Raw genomic sequence first — 19,304 nt, 5'->3', positions numbered from 1 at the left:
ACCTATAGATAAGCTGATTCAGAAATTCATGAGGTACAGAAGTTGTGTAGACAATACGAAGAATGTTGTTTTACACCAGTCTTTTTAACATACCCTGAACATTACGATAGGTATTTCAGAAAACAGAATTATTACAAACGGTGTTATTAAAATGCCCAGTCTTTCATATACACTCACTATCCAGGTAAGGAAACAGCATGCAATTCTTCCACCTTAAACTAAACTTAAATGGCAGGACGGTTTTCCTCAAGCTTCAGCAGGTGCGCTCAGGGACTAAATCTGCCAAGTATTTTCCTCTTCATTATAATCTTCATATTTCTATACTTCTCCAGCTACCAACTCTGAAGAACCAGCTATATGTCAAGGAGCTAAAAACACATTCATTTCAAATAATTTAGTAAAAAAGCAGTACTGTTTAAACAGTAAGCATAAATAGCTTAATTGCTCTTCCTCAAGATCTCTGGAAAGGCAAATCATGTTTCAGCTCCAAGTTAAAAAAAGCACATTAAAAAACAGATCAGAGAATAGGGACCATTTAAATGAAGACTGCTGAGAAATGATCCACATAATTCTATTAGTTTACGAGTATGTATATAACACAGAGGGGTTTTTCTAAGGAGGTGGGGGGGAATAAAAAAAAAAAAGAACAGCCAAAGAAAATTAAGACAACTGAGATTTGGATCTGAAGCATATTCACTTTGCCTTTTAATATGCCCATTTCTATTTTGCTTTTAATTCAGGTATCGAGTTTTCTAGGCCTAAGGACATTCACATTACAGAGTCAAACAGTACTTAAGCAACAGTCTCCCTCAACTAAAGACAAGCAATTTACAAAGTTTAAGAGTTTTGAATTGTGCCTATTTTTCACACTTCTGACATAAAATATAGGAACTAGACTTGTGTCCAGTAACATGAAACTAAGCATAAAAGAAATAAAACTTAATCTCTCTCTGCAGTCTTGGAAAGAAATGTAGTCCTTATTAAAAAAAACAAACAAACAAAAAAACCCAAACAAACCACAACCTCTTTATTTCTGTTCCTGGCATCTAATGACAGTACTAAAAACAAATAAACAAAAATCTGATGATAATATCCTTTTAGGGTCTGGCTTTTATGACAGTTAAAGATGGGGAGAATTGCCAGAGGCTATACATTCTAATCCTCAACTCACTTAGTTCATGTTCTTTCTTACTTTGTCTTAAAAAACCCAAAAATACACTACACCACCAATCAGGACTGCCCTAAGACAAAGCCAAACTCTTTTATATGAACCCCCCCAACAGTACCTGTTTAAGTAACAGTATTAATTGCTTACTGTCAACTTAAGATTTTCTGCAGTTAATCACTGAATTAAATACACCATTTCACCAAGCAAATCATAACAAAGAACAGTGCCATCAATTTGATGTTTGTAAACAATACAGTGCAGCTAAAGGCTGTTTGTCAAAGTCAGTCAATAGGTAGCTACTTACATTAACAAACGTTATTACAGGAAAGGACTGCAAACTCTCAACATCTCTTTTATTTAGATTAATATAATCAGCCTGAACAGTCTAATACCTAAGACCTTGGAGTCTGCTTTTAAAAAAGCATGGTTTATTTGTATTATTTTAAGAGCCCTCCCTGTCTGAGCATTCAGAGTCCTATCACAGTACGAACAATGAACCTGAACGTGGAAATGGTGCTTGTTTTAAGAAACTTTAACTACTGTTCTTAAATCAGCAAGTTTAATTCAAGAGGTAAACATATTGATGTTGAAAACATTAGGAACAAAACAAATATCCCATACAGACAAATTCATTTTTTGACACTAGTCCACTCATGCATTTCTCCACCCAGTATGTCTCAAACATTCAGTAAAGCCAAAACTGTATCCTTCTGCCCACAGAGCTTTCTATCATTGCTCAAATCACAGAAACAATTTCAACTTTTAAAATACATAACTCAGATTAACTGAAAGAAATATGAGAAGAGATGCTACTTTTCTTTTAAATTAAGATATAGCTAAGTTAAAAAACTCAGCATGAACTTTAGTTAACTCCTGAAATAAAAATAATAAAAAATAATTTTGCTCCAATTCTGTTATTACTTATGAAAACAACACTTGAAACAACCCTGCTTTCTGATCTGTCACTTCACTAATTTCACCAGATCTGTGACCATCTGCCAGCCCCCCTCCCGATCACCCCTGTTAAAATACAAAAATATAGAATTAAACATGAAGAGCAATTACAGTTCTGGTGTTCATGCTTTATATATCAGGATTCTCATAACAAAAGCTCCTGCCAGAACCACAGAAGACTAATATAAAAATCAGCATAAACAGAACTTCTTACAAAGTATAAATTTGTAAGCAAAGGCAAGATTAGGATTAAAACTCTGTCACAAACCTTAACTAATTTCTGTTCAAACAAACATTTTACTACAGTTACAGGACAGATATTTGATAGCATCACTGAACAGGAGGGCACACTCATTTCAGGTTTCATGATTAAGAACACATTAACCACTTATTATTAACTATCAGCACTTACTTGTAACTTTTCTAAAACAAGTCTGCAAAGTACCAAATTCAGCCAAGCCTTGATAAATACTACTGCATTTGCAAAAGGCAAATTTAGGAAGAACTTCCTGAAAAGTTACTCTGTCCCACAAAGAAAATATTTCCTGGGGGTTGGGGGGGGGGGGGGGTTATTACTTATATAGATGTTACAGTACAAGTTTATACTTAATTTAGGGTATAGGAACAACTTTCAAATCTTATATATGCAAATGTAGTTTTCATTTTGGGGCTCTTAAAATTAGGAAAAGAAGTTCAGATTCCCCAAATTAGGAATACAGTTAACCTTGAGCTTGGCTGGTTTTTGAATATGAAGGTCAACTACATATGCTATTCTGAATTCAGCAGTTAATTCTCAAAAGTACAGCAAATGACAACAACTGAACACAAAACATGATTTGGTCTCACAAGAGAAAGAAAAAAATAAAAGGTTTCTGAGGACAAGACAGACCACTTGACCACTTACTGACTTCTCTGGGGAAGTTACTGCATTTTCAATGCAATTTCACAAAAGTGTAATGTACATAATTTACATTAATCTTCCAAGTATGGCCTTTAAGTAAAACATGTAAGAAATGCACAAAAACTTCAAGTTGGGATCTAAAAGCATTGGTTTTAAATTAAACAGATAAGTAGAGGTTTCTCTCACTTGGATGGTTTGCTTACCTCTGGGGGGGGATATAAGGAGCAGATACTGTTGGCATAACTGTACAGGGTTCAACCACCGTTTTCTTGGCTTTTTTTGTCTTTTTTCTGACTTTTGATGTAGACCTAGCAGTTCTGACTGATCCCTCCTTTCTACAAACACCGTTTTTTATTTCAGCTTCTCCATAAATATTTAGAGGTCTCCGTGTGCAACCTGGTGGAGTATGTACATCGCAATAGGCAGTCTTTTTTACAGAGAATGTTGTCCCACTGCCAGTTAGTTCTTTCACAGGTTCCATTTTCATATATAGACCGGCCTTTTGAGCACACGTCACATGGAATGCAGTATAGCAGTTTGCTTTGTGGCACTGGATGCAGGCACCAACACCCTTCTGTTTACAGAGGTAGCATGTTAACTTCCATCTGGCTGGGGGAATGTTCCTGACACCATCAATTGGCTCAATAAAAACTGTATTGGCAAATCCAACTTCTGGAATCCACAAAGCACACACCACGTGTCCCCAACGATCATCATCAGTCTTTTTAAAGGCACCTCCCTTGTTTGGGCACAGCACACAGTCTACAGGCCGAGAACGGGACTGCAGACAGTGTCTGCAGAGCCACTGGCCCTCAGGTATATATGGCACCCCATAGCATTCCTGATGTACTGCTAAGTTACACATGTCACAAAACAGGATTACATTGCTGTTCTGACATTCACCATCCATGCATATACAACACACCGCATCTTCATCAATTAAAGACTGATGATCACCCTGTTTTTGATTCTCACAATAAGACTCTTTTTCAAACCTATCCATAAGGAATTCAAACATATTTTGTGAAACAACTGACACTCCATCACTTTTCCGCTTCTCATTTATTATTTCTAACCATGCATAATCCTCTTCATCCATGTCATACTCAACTTCATTATCAAGTTCTTCTGCTGATTTCTCAATGAATTTGTAATAAACTGGAGGTCTCCGAGGAGCCGAAGGAGGACTGTATTCAACAATCCGTACTTTTGGTTCTGGAAGAGGAGTTGTTGTAGCAGGTATACCGTGCGAGCTCGGAAGAGCTTCATTTTTCTTTTTCACTTTGTTATTTTTATGCCGCTTGCTTCTTAGACAAACCGGTGGTCTTTCACTATTTTCTTTATTGCTGTTGCATTCACTCATTTCCTGGGCTGTAAGATCATCTTCTAAAATGATCTCTAAAGGATCAAAGATACTGATCCTATGCAGGCGACCTTCAATTTCTATTTCAACCATTCTTTGAGCTTGAGCGTATGTCAAGGTTTCTCGTGTGGGGGAGTGCTTAATACTGCACGGGGAAGAAGAATGCCTTGCTGCCGATACTCGATGACATCTTCCTTTTCTCCTCATTTGGTAATGTTTACCTAAAATTAGAGCAACAGTTAGTATTACAACTCAAAACCTTCATATTAAAGTATTAGCTTTATTATAGCAAAAAACCCCCCAACCTTCAGCTCTATAGCCCTCAACATACCTACTCAACTTAAAAATAAATAAATAAATAAAAGCCTGTCACCCTTACTCAACAGGACTGCTCACAGAGTTTTGCACAAATTTAACCTAATGATAAATAGATCTCCTAAATAACAGCTTCTCTAAGTAAATACAGCTATACAAAATCCTTGATACAAAAATCCTACGGAAGAGCTATCTGTAAGACCTCTGCATGAGGAAAAAATGATTTCTTAAGTGCCACAGAAAAAGAAACAAAATATCACACTTGTTACATTGTAATAAAACCTTCAATACAGTATTTCCTAATACCTTAAGGGTGTCTGCAGTTTCAATATTTTTTTTCCAACAGCTAGATTACTTTCTCCAGACCTCCCCCCAAAAGAACAAAATTGTGAAAGAAAAACAGTTTTCCCTGCAGTTTTTTCCATTGCAATCTGAAATAGTCAGGTTAACAATCCAATTACTATAGCTATACTTAAAAGCTAGAAAAACACGCATGCTTCCAAATTTGGCAAGTATGTACTTTTGACAGCTCTTTTGCTGTTTTACTTTTCTCAATTCTTAGAGAGCCTAATATTCTTTACAAAGTAACAAGAACACAACTGAACCTGCAGTGCCCAATATGGCGCAGTATGGACTGCAACTAGTTTTTCCACCTGTAAAGCAGATTTGACTTACAGCAAAAACATGCTCCCTGCATGTATGGGTGCATGTACACACACACCCTTCTCCCTCAATATTCTTCTAGAGTTGTTCCCAGAGCAACTGGGGTAGGTAAAAATCTCCCTGTCTTTAAATGCAATCCCAAGTTCCTTAATGTAATTTTCAAGTTCATCACCTACTGCAAAAAAATCATTCCACAAACCATACAAAAGGTAGCTTCCCCCCTCCCCCAACCATCAAGAACCATTAGTAGGACAAGTATGCACTTTAATTATAAAATTTCTAATTAAAAGCTTCCATACTTATGCTTTTGACATTTTCATGTTGGTTTTTTGTTTGGGGTTGTTTTGTTCTTTTTTCCCCTGTGAGGGTTTGAATTATTATAAAACTGGTAAGGTCAAGTTTAAAAGTTCTGTCCCCCCTTCTTCCTAATAAATCATTAACAAATAGCAAAACTCAACCTCAGCTACAGAAAACTCTTGATCTTTAATCACTGGCTTGAAGTATTATTAGGTCCTTACCATTTCAATTCTGCACTTCAAGTCAGTGTTGTGCAACTACTGTTAGCATGTATTGCCAAACAGCAGAGAAGCAGAGATCAAAACATAACTGCTGTTAATGACTAGTTTATCTGTTTTAGGAAAAAAACAGCAAGACCTGAAAGAATTACATAAACTACTCCATGTAGCCTACCTTTTGTTTAAGTCTAGATGCCACAAAGGTGAACCTTCAAAGTTGTCCTGGTTTCAGAAGGACCTGTTTTTACAGGAAGACTAAATGACTTAGTCAGCTAGCATTAAAACTAGTTTTTGAGAGGGTCTGATCTATCTGCTCTCACAAACTGACCTTGTTTTCCCAGCCTAAGCTGATGTTATTATTCATGCAAGAATTGCATTGCTTACAGATCTGACTTTTACACAAATAATCCTTAACCTTTACTACTTGCTTTTACAGCACAAGCACAAAAAGAGACAACAGTCAGTGCTTAATCATGACAGAACTCTGACCTGCTCTATATAAACACACGAATAAAAAAGGCTCCATCTCGTCAAACAAGCTTGGAAAAAACCTTTGTATTTTAATTCTGTAAAACAACACAGCATTAAAACATACGGTTTTCTTAACTGCAGAGAAGTTTAAACCACTAATACTGCTACAGAAGGTCCAATAAACAAAAGCATACTGATAATTCAACTGGAATTAAAAGTTAGTTCCCAGCTTCACAATGGATGTTATAATTCAGAGGCAAAGATAAAACAATGGCCGCAATTTCTGTTTATTATTGTGAACAAGGAAGGAGGGATTCTTCAGCTAAAATACACTGATGTGTCAATGTACAGCAATCTACTACAGATCAGAATGGTTTCATTTTAGGAGCATTTTTTAGTATCTGTCTTTAATTTAGTCACCAATCAAGAAAAAGAAATTATTTAATTATGTTTACCTCATATAACTGCATTTTAATTCTGTCTAGATGTAAAAGTCTGTATTTCTCTTTTTAAATGACCCTTCCTGCAACTTAGCTCGTTGTTTATCTACTCATAGTGGTTCATAAGGATAGTGACTGTTTTGAAAATACTGGGGGAGGGATGAGATGTAGCCTTCAGAGATTAAAAAAAAAAAAAAAGTGCAACTTGTCCAGACTTCACTATCTAACTCAACCCAGTATCACAAAAAAATAATGCATTAACGTTAGGTTTCCAAGCTCTCCATCCCCCTCTGTTCCCGAGATTTCTTAAGCATGGCCGCAAGCAGAACAGGAAGAAAAATATTCAAAAGCACAAGTGTTCTTGCTTTAAGAGTTAGGACAACTATGACAAAAGTCAAATAAGCTGTACGAACCAGAATGATAAAAAACGACTGAGCTAACACCCAAGCATCTTCCCTTTAATACTCAACTGTGAATAAAGCTAAATCAGGAAGGAAATCACAATCACAGTTGAACACAGAATAGATAACCCTACAAGTTCAACGCAACAAACACTGAAGTGGAACTGGTAGTACTCTGGCCGAATTTCATAGAAACTTAGCACGAATAACTTAAACGCTCCATAAGACAAAGGAGTGTTTTGTTTTGTTTCTCCAAATTCTGTTTGCAAATGTCCCATAAGCATTCCAGATAAAGACCAGATTTCTGCATAGCAAATTCACGACTGGCAATTGGTTTGCTTTTCCGAGTTAATTATCAGGTATCTTTTTTCTCTCCCACCCCACCCGCCAGTGTCCTGTAGATTAATAGGAACAAAGACCACGGATTTAAGTTTGAAAAAGAGTAAACTAAGAGAGCTGCCATTCAATATTAACAAAGATATCACACTAACAGCAAAATGGTATTACTTCATGCACTTCTGTTAGCACTTTTCTGTCTTTTACAACAACTCGAAGACTGCAGGAGATAAAACAGGAAAGTTATCCACAGCTTTCCTCTCTCGGAACTGCATCAGCTGCTTGGGAAGAAAGTCACCAGCAGACGCTTTCCCTCACCACAACGAAAGCACAGGAAGACAGCTGTTTGTGTGGAATACGCGGCATGAGGAAAGATATACTTGTTATCAACGTGCAGGACAGCTAAAGCCAACAAGAAAAGTATGGTAAAAATTCCTTTCACAGCCTCCGTCCTAGTTACCTTCCTCCTCTTCAAACAAATTGCCTTTGGCCCCTAGACGCCCCGCTCAATGGAAAGAGGGAATTCCATTCTCAATGGACACTTCCATGCAGACCATTAAAAAGAGAAAGGCACAGGAATGCTCTTCGCCCCTAGACAATGAGGGAAGGTGAGCAAGCGCTGCCTACACCCAGCACGGGGCGGCCGCCACCCACGGCGTCAGCTGTGGAGCAGCACCAGTCCCCTCAGGGGAATGCCAGGGGCCGGGGCTCACGCGGCCCAGCCTGCCGGGCCAGGGCCGGCGAGGCGGGATCCCCCGGGGCGGGATCCCTGGGGCCGCCCCCTCCCGCGCCCCCGGCCCGGCTACCGGCGCGGCCGCCCCCTGCGCGCGGCCTGCCCACGCCCACGGGCCCGCCCTCGCCGGTCCTGCGCGAGCACTTCCTGCCCACGCCCAGGGAGCCGCCAGCGTGCACACACCCCTCCGCGCCGATGGTTCCTGCCCGACCCCGACATTCCCCCCTCCCGGCCCCCGGGAGGATGGTTCCTGCCCAGGCCCATCAGCTCCAGCCCTTCCCAACAGTCACCTCCCTCCCCTCCGCGAAAATACTCGGCCCACAAATATGGCGGCTGACAAAACAGCTCGAGCGGCGCCCTCCCCCAGACCGCCGCGCTCGGCTCCCCCCCGCGCAGCCTCCCCGCCCGCCCGCCTCGCCCCCGGCCGCCTCTCCCCGCCGCCGTGCCCAGCCCGCCCTGCCCTCCCCCCCCCCCCCCCCCCCCCCACACCCGTCGGTCTCCGCCTCGCCGCGACGGGACCCGCCGGCTCCCGGCCCCGCAGCCCCCACCCGCCAGCCCCCGCCGCCCGCCCGGCTGCACTCACGCTGTGGGAGCCGCCGAAGCGCGGCTGACAGACCTCCCGCTCCGCCTCTGCGGCCGACGCTGCGGCCGGTTTAATGGCGGAGGTCCCGCCGGTGCTGCCGCCTGGCCCCGCGTCCGGCAGCCGCGGGCGGGCGAGCGGGCGCTGCGAGGGCCGCGCTGCCCGCGGCGGCGACCCGGCGCTGGGTGCGGGGCTGCTGCTGCAGCCGGGCGCGGCGCATTCGTGAGGCGCGGCGCAGGTCGCCGTCCGGCTGCGGGCTCGGCGCTCAGCTCCCGGGGCTGAGAAGCTCCCCTCCCCCCTCGGCACAAACAATGCGGCTTCACCACAGCGCTGCGCCGACGGGGGGGGAGGAGAGGGAGGGAAGGGACGTGAGGGCGCCAGGCACCGCCCAGCCCCGCCGCTGCGGGGCGGGGCCTAAGCGCCGCCGCTACCCCCCGCCCCCGGGTGGCGGAGGGCCACGAGGGGCTGCCCGGCCCGGCACCGGCCGGCACGGGGCGCTCCGGCCGACGGGGCCGCGCCGCGGGGGAGGGGGGGGGGAAAGCACAGGGCGGGAAGGCCCGGCCGAGCCCGCCGCGCTCCCGCCCAGGGCCGGCCGGGCCGCGCCGCCGCGCCCCCGGCGAGAGCGTTCAGACGCCCCGGCGCAGGGCGGACGGAGCGGGGGCGGGCCGCGGCCTGTTACAAAACCAGCGCTCCCAACTACTAGCGAGCGGCGTTTATTGTGTCTCCGGGGGCAGCCCGAGCCCGAGAGCCCTACGCTGAAAACGTGCTCGCAAGTTAGCTCCTGCGCGGTCCCCGGTCAGGCGGCTGCTTGCAAATCAGCTGTGGACAGCCTCACGTTCGGCCCAAGCAAAAGCAAGTTATTCCTGGATCTCCCGGCGAAGGACACCCTTTGTTACGTATTATTTTTAGACAGCCATATTCCAGTTCTGGAGGATTTTACTGCAGTAAATTTTACAGGCAGCTGCACCCACACGCTTAAAAACTAACTTTTTGCTAGCCCACCCAGAGACAAACACTTGCCTTTGCCGATCATACCCAGCCAGTCCCGCGTGTAGTAAAAAGCAAACAGTCACGGGTAAGTGTGACTCTCTTCGCCCATCTGCAACAGCCATCCACCAAGCAAAGCTTCCTCCGAAGTGACCTAAACCCACACTTAAGTCTTCTCCAGCGCTACGTCTCCTTAAGCAGCAGTTGGTCCTACAATAAATTAAAAACTAGGAAATCAGAAATAGATGCACAGGTCACTACTTAAAGAAAGCAAATGAAGGTCTGGAATGCTGAAGTAACTTCCCTAAGGAAATCCTGTAGAACAGGCAAAGTACTTTCTCACTCCTTTTCCCCCATCAGGGACCATCCAGCATGCTGATCTCCAGAAGCTTATTAGAACAGCTAACATATCTGCGGTGCAGTCAGGGTAGAAACACATGTTTATAATCACATAGGCCGAGCAACTTCCATTTCCAATATAAAAATTAAAAAAAAATGAAAGATTGCATAAACTGGAGAGGCCATCTGGTCATTTGTGTACTTGCCTGTGAGGAATTATTCTCCAGTTATATTGCTTTAGTGATCCTACCACCAGCCTCAGAAGTCTTACAATGTGCTGATGTGAGCTAATGTTGTTGCACTGGAATTTAGCCTGTCACAGAATTAAAGAGGGAGAAGCATACTAAATCATACATGTTAGTGTGTAAAGTATAAAAATGACTAGAAATTACAAATGTCATCAAGAAGCTAGTAATAATAAAATCTCATTTATGATAGAAAACATGTCATTTTCTCTTTTAAGTGATAATCCCTATGTATCTGCCCTGCAGCTATATAAATGCTTTAAAACTGGAGACAAGTTTTTCATAGCGAGCATGACTGTGTCCATACTCTGGTGCATCTGATGCACAACTCTGGCACTTTTCCCGTTTCTTTTTTCTGCCAGGTGGACTACAGCATTCCATAGCTGGATATCCCTGCAATGTTTCAGTGTTCCTTATTGCTACTTGCATCATGTAACCATCTTTTTGTAGTTCGAACTCATGCTTCTAGATCCTCTCAATTATTCTTAGTAAGAAGGTATGAGGAGTTTTCGCTACGGACTGTCCAGGCTCTGGCACAGAATGCATGTCATTCCTTGATACAGCACTCCAGAGCAATGGCACGGAGATCAGGGCAGGCTCAACACATTGTTCAGTGTAAGGAGTTGTTAATTACACTTTTGAATCATTTCTCACTGATCTTATGACATGTTACCAGATCAGGATCCTCAGCCCCTCCATGTTAAATGTTAGCATGTTAGCCCATATTATTTTAAAATGCAACAGTATGTATATAGTATGGTCTGGGGCATTTGACCAGTCCTCAGCACATGCTTCTATAATCTCAAAGGTCTGTTTCTTTTGCCTTTTCCATCTCACAAGTGAGACTTGGTGCTTCAGAATACCATTCCTTCAGGTTTTGGAAAAGGAGGAAACAATTCTACTGGGATACTGTACAATTTTGCAAAAAACCAGCCCTCTGAACCATAGTTTGATGGCAACAGGACCTTCACCACCTTTTTTGGCAGTAGCTCAACATGTACATGGGACTTCAGTCCCTATAGATCAGAATCTTCAGACCCTTACTTTGGGGAATCAAATTTGTATTCAAGTTGCTACTGCTGACTGACCCTGCGTGGAAGATTCCCACTGAAGGAGCATCTTCTGCCTACCAGCTTTCACCTGCCCTTGTTATCAAATTCTCAAGAGAAACATATCAAGGAGGACTGTGTAAACAAGCGTTTGGCATCTCCCTTGGCATCCTCCTCTGTCCTTGCAGAATCAAACTTCATGAGGCACATTTCTATCTTGCTGAAGCATATCACCTACACAGTACCACCTTTGTTTTACAGATCGATAAAGATCAACTCAAGACTTGCTGCAGCACTTCAGTGTTAGCAGTGGTGCTGGTCTTCCCTGAATGGAACTCTATTTCTCTCCTGGTCTGAACAGCTGGCTGGTGAAAGGACAAGCAAGAGGCAGCACCCATTCCACATTTTCTTTAGAACCTGCAAGAATCTTTCCATTTCAAGATCAGTTTTGGACTGCTATAACTTGTCAGGGGGGTCTTCTTCCTATCACAACAACATATCTGCCTAACCTTGCTCAGTCACGTGGTGCCTCTGTATGATGCCTCAAGCCCATCTACCCCTATAAAGTTTTCAAGTCTGGCTTCCTCCACTATACAGTTTACACCTTCAGACTCATCTGTGCATGATTAATATTTCCCTTCAGAATACGGTCTCATAAGATGCAACATTACCATGGTCCTCTCATCCTGCAAGGGGATGCTTTTTGATCTCACTCATCTCACCAGTAGGGCTATATGGCACTGGTAAAGTACTTGCACACATGACTGTGCAAGGTCGGCTGTTCTCAAAAATTTTCTCTAACCTTACAGAAGCCAGAACAGCATGCACTGTGGAAAAGATACTGCATCCTATCAAAAGACACGTTACAGCAGTGTGCTGACAAACAAAACCACAACTGTTTATCTTCAGTCTGTGAGGTGGTGTAGTGTTCCCCCACCTCTTCTGGCTATATTTAAGGACAATTCCACATATCACTGATCCATCTCCTAGCTATCATTGATACTTTGGCAGGAAGTCTGACTTCTTTTTCATACTAGACCGAGTGGGATATATGGTCTAAAGTCCTAGATGACAATTCCAGAATGGGGATCAGCCTTTCTGCTTCAAATATGGAAGAAAAGTGTTGGTTCTTTTTACATGTTTACTAAATATCTTCCTTGTTCTCCGGTTACGAAAAATTGCCTGCATTTTCCTTTACATCCCTCTGGTCCTGCATTGTTAGCTGTATTATGACAAAAGGGTGAGTAAAGATGAAATAATATTGGTATTCATGCATGTTCACCAACTGCTAAGGAATCAAAGGTTTTTGCTTCTTACTGCCATACTAACTCTTACTTCCTGCATGCACCACCTTTCTCATCCTCAGAATTGAAGTGATTCTCTATAAAATTGAGAAGGCGACCCTTTAGATCTCCAGAACAGTTCATGTTGATCCAAATGAATAGCCTTCACTGAAACACAGGGTTTAAGACAGACTGGAGGCTGCATTGATGCCGTTTATGGCGCTGATTAAGACAGAACCCTTTTATCATGAGAGCTCCACCACAACTCAAGGTGTAATAGTGTGCTTGTTAAGAAATACCTTTATGAGTTGCATGTGCTAAGCAGTCCTACAGAATGTAATCTATAGATAATGAAGATAATGAAGAGTGGTCTTCAAGCTGTACAGCTGCCCTTACCCCATTTCCATTTAAGCGTTTGTGGAAACTACTGCTTGGAGTCACCTACTGCAAGGAGAGGTATGTAGACTGTCACTTGCAGACAGAAAGGTATCTTAAGCATTTCACTGAGATACACAACTGACAGGGAAACCTACTTCCTGCCTCACTCACCCTTCCACTATCTAGCTCGAGTCCTTTAACATGATGTACCTTTGGGATTTTGCAGTTCTGAGACACTCTACCATATGCGCTTGTAACTGTTGCGTGCTGAAAGGTGGGGCTTGATCTCACCCCTACAGACCCTGCAAAGTTAAAAAATATAGAAACATCTTTGTATTTGGACATACATGAAAGCATATGTAAACTACACTTCAACAAAACAAAAAAGAAACATTCTCAAATTACAAAATGCTGCAGCAAAAGCACAAAACTTGCCCGTGTACTCACCTGTAGGTCTTCTAAATAGCAAAACTGCTACCTACTGGAGACTATTTTATCAAGCACAAATCTTTGGAGCAGAGGTTTTTGCACTCTTATGTATTTCTGTTGTTTACAAAAGAGCAGACAGAGCCATAAAAAAGGGAACTGTACTCCCCTTCTCTCCCGTCGTTACCTCTTTGGTATTAATTATTCAATTCCTAGCATTTATAGTTTGGCACCTTTATTATGTTCTCCATAGTAACTCCACCTGCAAAGGTCTTTCTAGGAAGCTATTCCTGGCAAATGCAAACTGCCGTCAGAATAACCCTTCATAAACAAGTTACCAGTTTTCTGTTTAGCTCCCAGAACTACCTCACTGCATGATCAGATGAAAACAATTGCCAGTGCAAGGGAGGCAGCAGGAAAGTAAAGCCAAGGGTTGGGAGTGCCCCTTCAGCATCCCGAGTTATTAGCAATCATTAGCTTAGCTGACAAAAAAAGGTGCATGTTTAGAATTGGAGTGTCTGTTAATTCACACAGCATAACTAACTGAGCCAAGTTATAGGCAAAGACAAAATGCCAGTGGTAATGGGTAGGAATCAAAAAGCAAAACAATAATTGCTATGTGAAAAGTTCTAAAAATATCATACTTGCATAGCAAAGAATTACAAAACACGAGCTAAACAGTTTACATTGGATTTTGACTTTTTTTTGCAAGACATGCCGAGGAAACCTCCGTAGCAGATAAAGACAGAATTTGTAGAAAGCTAATGCAACAAATAAAAGTACTTATTTTAACTGAAACTTTGTAAAAGGCAGACACAGCAAAGGGAAAACAAAGTGCTCAACACAGAAATATCTGATACACAATATATTTCTCAAATCAAACATCAGCTTCAGTACTTTTATTTCTAATTTCTCCCTGTGGCTGTTCACCCCATTGGATTTGGATTTCAGAAGACACTTTGTTTACCACAAACTCAGGTAACTGCTTAAGCCAGCGTAACCCATATAAACAATATTACTGCAAATACATTATTACTTATACTGATAACCCTTTCTTAATCCCTGATCCTTTCCTCTATACTAGGAAAGATCCATTACACAGCCTTCATCCAAACAAAGAAAAGTTACTCTCTGCTTTCATAAAGTTTAATACTGTAAAAAGTTTATTTTATTTATTAAATCCCTTAAAGTGACTTCTCTATTCTCAATTCCTTGCTGTCAGTATTAAAACTTTCAAGGGTAACATACGATGAAGTGAAGTTGTTTTCCTACTCAGGTCACTCACAAATGTGTATCTCCAAGAAATTATCTCCAATGTTTACAATGAGTTAATACTTCAGCCTTAGCATAATTAAGTTAAAACTCAATCAGCAATCAGACAATTCCAGTCTTAATTACTTTATTACCTCTTCCTGATTCATTCCAGAGGACAAACCTGGTCTGCAGATGATTAAGACTGTACGCAATGGAGGAAGCTTTGCTGTTAGAATCCCTAGTCATTTACTGCAGAAGAAATCTCAAAATAGATGGGCTCATTCAGAATTAAAACCTCGTCTCCTCATTTACAAGGGGAAGGACTAGAAGCAAACTCTGGGGAGGAAAAACAAAGTGAGAAAATAAGTCAGAAGCAAGACTCAATACAGTACATCCACAAAGAAAAATAACACAGAAACAAGAAGCAGACCTGGCTCATAGCTTCCTCTGTTCAGAGAAACATGACTCGTATGTATCATTTAACAAACATTAATGAGCCCTACGCAACTTTGCTTTGTCTCAGACAGGTCTACAACCTCAGCCAGTGCCTGACGCTGGCTAACAAAAGAGATCTTCCAAACTCATATATATAAAAATAATATATAACTGATTAACATATGTTTATCTAATATGGCTTTGTAATGCAGTCAAAAATCTCAATAGGCTTAAGAAAATGCCGGAATAGGAACTTCAATTTCAGCACTACAGAAAGATGTACTCCAGCACCATCCTCACTCCACATTAAGGGTAAGTATGAATAAATCCTGTGAACATGCAATCATACGCTTAGCTCCAGGTCAAAAATCACTGATGTACACCTCTGATGGGCTATAAATCCAGGGTGATAAAGAAATTAGACAGTTGTGTTTGTAACAAATGAGGTATTTAATATAAAAGCACAAAGGTATCATGGTTTTGGCAGTGAATGCTGCTTAAGAGTTGCTCACAACTACTGTGTAATTGCTCATTCTTTATTTTCTGAGCACCCAACTTGACACCTTGGATCTCATGAGCAGAGCCAAGTGCCTGCTGGAGTTAATGGGGAATTTATGCTAAATACATAAGTACTCTCCTATGTTAAGTATTCTTAAAAAATTGTGATACTAAATTGGGCATCCATATCTAGTACTTCTGATTGCTATTTTAAGGTTTTTATCACTAAGTCGAAGCTGTCTAGATAGGGCCCTGGAAAAGGCTGGAGTCTATACAAGGAGGAAAAGAGATCATTTTTATTAGATATATTACCTCAGTGCATACAGAAGGCAGTAATCCTTTGTGCTTGGCTTAAGAACTATTATTTCTTGATATAGTTTTTATCTTCATGATTCCCTACAGAAAATGCATCACTGACACAGAAGTTGCTAGAGGTGAGGCCAAAGATTTGAGTGATCAAGCAAGGAAAATAAGCTTATCAGAGCAGGTTTGGAGATAAACACATTAAGTGTTCAATTCTGCTACAACAAGGTAACAGCAGCAAAATGATTAATACTCCCAACACTGGTATTATCAATATGCCATTATATCATTTAATGTTTCCAAAGGTATAGAAATTCAGAATGATAGAACTACATCAATTTATCATTGCAGTATCAAAGTTATCTTTACCACCAAGACAGAAATGGATGGAAAGAAGCAAAAAAAAAAACTCCAAAACAGATTAAGATGAACAGCTCAGTGACTGGGAAGACTCTGGGACCATAGAACACAAAGCTCTGTCTGCAGAAACTGAACAGCTACAGTTGTCTAATAATACATTGTTGACAGAGAAACAAGTATATTTAAGGCATATTTTAAGTTCTGTCACAGTAGGAAGGGACAGAAGTATTTAATCTAGTTTCCAACTGGTTTTAGGCTCTTGTCATAGCCTCCCTGGGAGCCTTCTGGGTTCAGTGTGTACCCCAGCATTAAGAATGACAAAGAGCTGGTTACTTACAGTTACTACAATGACATTTCCTTCTTCTCTGAAGCTAACACCTATTCTCCAGAGAATCCTGCTTCTTTGGGAGCATGCTCTTTTAGCTTTCCAATATTTTACAAAACATGGGGAGCTAGGTACTTGCAGTTTGCTCCAGGGACTGGAGCAAGAAGTTACCTTTTTATATTCATTTAGTTATCAGCCCACTTTTAATTCATGCCAGGTTCAGTTACATGTGTAAATAAAGATGTTTATTCACAATATCTGAAACAGATAACAAGTTTATAAAGGCATAAATGGGGAAAAACTGAAGGAAAATAATTACTCTTCTGAAGTTAAATAAATGAAGTTTTGGGTTCTTTCTATCAAGACTCCTTGCACAGTTTCCTAGTATCTATCTTGCCAAATGACTACGTTCTCTCACATAACGTACAGCTCAGACTCCATGGTTTATAGAGAATCTGTATCTTTAGACTATTGCTGCACCAGTGCTGCTGCATTCACCACAAGCCGGCAGTCTGGAGCCTTCTCCAGGAATCGCAGCTAGTTACTCTTTCCAATGCCTGTCAGTAATCATCATCATCTCTGTTTCATTCTTCGTATTGCTAGGTTGTTTGTGAGAAGACTTTCTGGCCTCAGCTTTGCTCAAATTTTTAAGATCTACTTTCTTAAGTTTCCAATGTATTTTTTTAAAACAGAAAAGCATTCCAGCTATTTCACTGAAACTGTGATATGTATCTATAGATTATATACTGAATCACCGAACAGTTCTCCAGCCACTTCGAAGGTAATTCAAAGAAATGGTCAAATTTCATTAATCTCAGCTTTCATTAGCCCTTAAGGAAATTTTCAGAATTAGATCTATTAAAAAAAAAAAAAAAGGTAGTAGTACATACAGAAAGAGAAGTATGCAGTGGACAAGCACGAAGTTAATTTCCAGTCCTTTTTAATTTATTGTAAAATTTTCAACTACAAATTGGGAAACTCTTCAAAGTCATAGCTGTTTGAAAAAAGCAGTTAATAGAGTCACATATTCTAACACTATCAAGCATTCAGTGGCGTGGTAAGTAACTATGTAACTCCACATAAAATTAAACATAACTGTAACAATTTCACAGTTCTCTACAAGATGATTTATTTCTATTTATAATTATTATTATTGCATGTTGAAGAGTCACCACAATTTCCTGAATTTCTTGACAACAGACTGGGGATAGAGGCTTCTTAACTAACCTCTCACACCTCTACTACTGAGTCTAGCTGGCAGATCTGGCCAAGACAAAACTTTATTTTTAGTAGTTGTATTCATAGAAACGCAGTTTGTAACAGTGAAAAACGGGCAAGTCAAAGTATCTTTGGTCTCAGTCACTTGGCCTCAAAGGTCTACAGCAGCACTTTAACTGTATCACTGAAAACACACTGTACGTTATGAGGTAACAATATGGAACAAAGAACTGCCAGCACACAGCGCTTTTGTGTTGGGATTTTGTGCAGCGTATGGATGAAAAAGAAAACTTGACTTGAAATGAGATTTCCAAAGGAAGCATTAACCATAACAGATCATTTACTTCATGTTGACTGGCACTATCCACTTAGAAGACCGCACCAGTACTATGGAAGTACAAACATACAAATACTACAGAAGAATGTTCAAAAGCTCCACTATTTCAAATCAAAAAGTGACCAGCAGATTTCTTCACGTACTGCCATATATCCACCAAAACATTTTTTGACTGAATCTGTGCAGTGTCAAAAAAAAAAAAAAAAAACAACAGCCAAGAAACTGATGAAAAAGAACTCAGATCAAAAACCAAGTACTTGCTTAAGCACTGTTTCTCTCTCTAAACAGTATCTTACTCTAAAATTTGGTATTGTTCTCAAAACAGTGCTGTTAATGTTTTTCTCCTGCTTCACTTCCAAACGTGAACATGCAAGTTATTATGACCAGCGACATCAAAGAAGGGGAAATCTATAGCTATCACTGGGAATTTGACAACAAACGTCAAAGTCTCACCAGTTCATAACTTTACCCCGCTCTCCGTGGACACGACACGCGTTACAGAAATCCAACACACCACCCTACTTCACCCCACACCGCCCAGAAAGCCTGTATCAGCCCAGCCGCCTTGACAACCTTGACTAAACTTCCGAAGCAAAGACAAACGCCAACCCACAACTGCACGCCAGAACTGCCGGAGCTTCAGCCAGAAAAATTCCACCATCTCGGGCACGCGGCGTCCCCCGCTGCACGGAGCCGCCGCCACGCGCGTCCCTCGCCCCCGAGCACCCCCCGCCAGGCCGCGCAGGCGGGCGCGCAACGCGCATTAGGCCGCTAACCGCTGCCAGGGTGAGCTTTTCTAAGCGCGAATACGCAGGAAGGGGACCAAACTCCTGGGAAGGCGAGGGCCGCCTCCAGAGCGGCAGCCCGCCCGCGCTCCCGCGGAGCGATGCCCACGCAGCCGCCTGCGAGGTGCGGGCCAGGGCAGGATGCCGGCCGGACCCTGCGAGCCCACCGCCCGCAGCGCACCCGCCGCCGCAGCGCGGGCAGGAACGGCCGCTCTGAGCGCGGGGCGCCCGCTCCCGGCCTC

At 42.0% G+C, this 19,304-nt stretch overlaps 1 protein-coding gene across 9 annotated transcripts in view; it reads right to left on the bottom strand.

Annotated features, from left to right (window-relative positions):
• Positions 1–16,143, bottom strand: part of BRD1 (bromodomain containing 1) — a 70,771-nt gene extending 54,628 nt beyond the window's left edge. For 2 of the 9 annotated variants that reach the window (XM_040596807.1, XM_040596813.1), the window contains exons 1-2: positions 8,844–9,188; positions 3,227–4,607 (exon numbers count right to left, since the gene is read on the bottom strand). In XM_040596807.1, the coding sequence (XP_040452741.1) occupies positions 3,227–4,593 (1,367 nt within the window). In that variant the 5' untranslated portion in view covers positions 4,594–4,607; positions 8,844–9,188. Of the gene's footprint in view, positions 1–3,226; positions 4,608–6,054; positions 6,118–7,987; positions 8,119–8,843; positions 9,189–13,331; positions 13,424–14,953; positions 15,268–16,046 lie in introns of those variants that run through there. The other 7 variants (XM_040596808.1, XM_040596815.1, XM_040596814.1 and 4 more) reach the window with 7 other exon arrangements.
• Between the last annotated feature and the right edge of the window lie 3,161 nt (positions 16,144–19,304).

The sequence above is a fragment of the Falco naumanni genome, chromosome 5, assembly GCF_017639655.2.
Source record: "Falco naumanni isolate bFalNau1 chromosome 5, bFalNau1.pat, whole genome shotgun sequence".
NCBI classification, from domain to species: domain Eukaryota; kingdom Metazoa; phylum Chordata; class Aves; order Falconiformes; family Falconidae; genus Falco; species Falco naumanni.
This window is presented reverse-complemented; position numbering and strand designations above follow the sequence as displayed.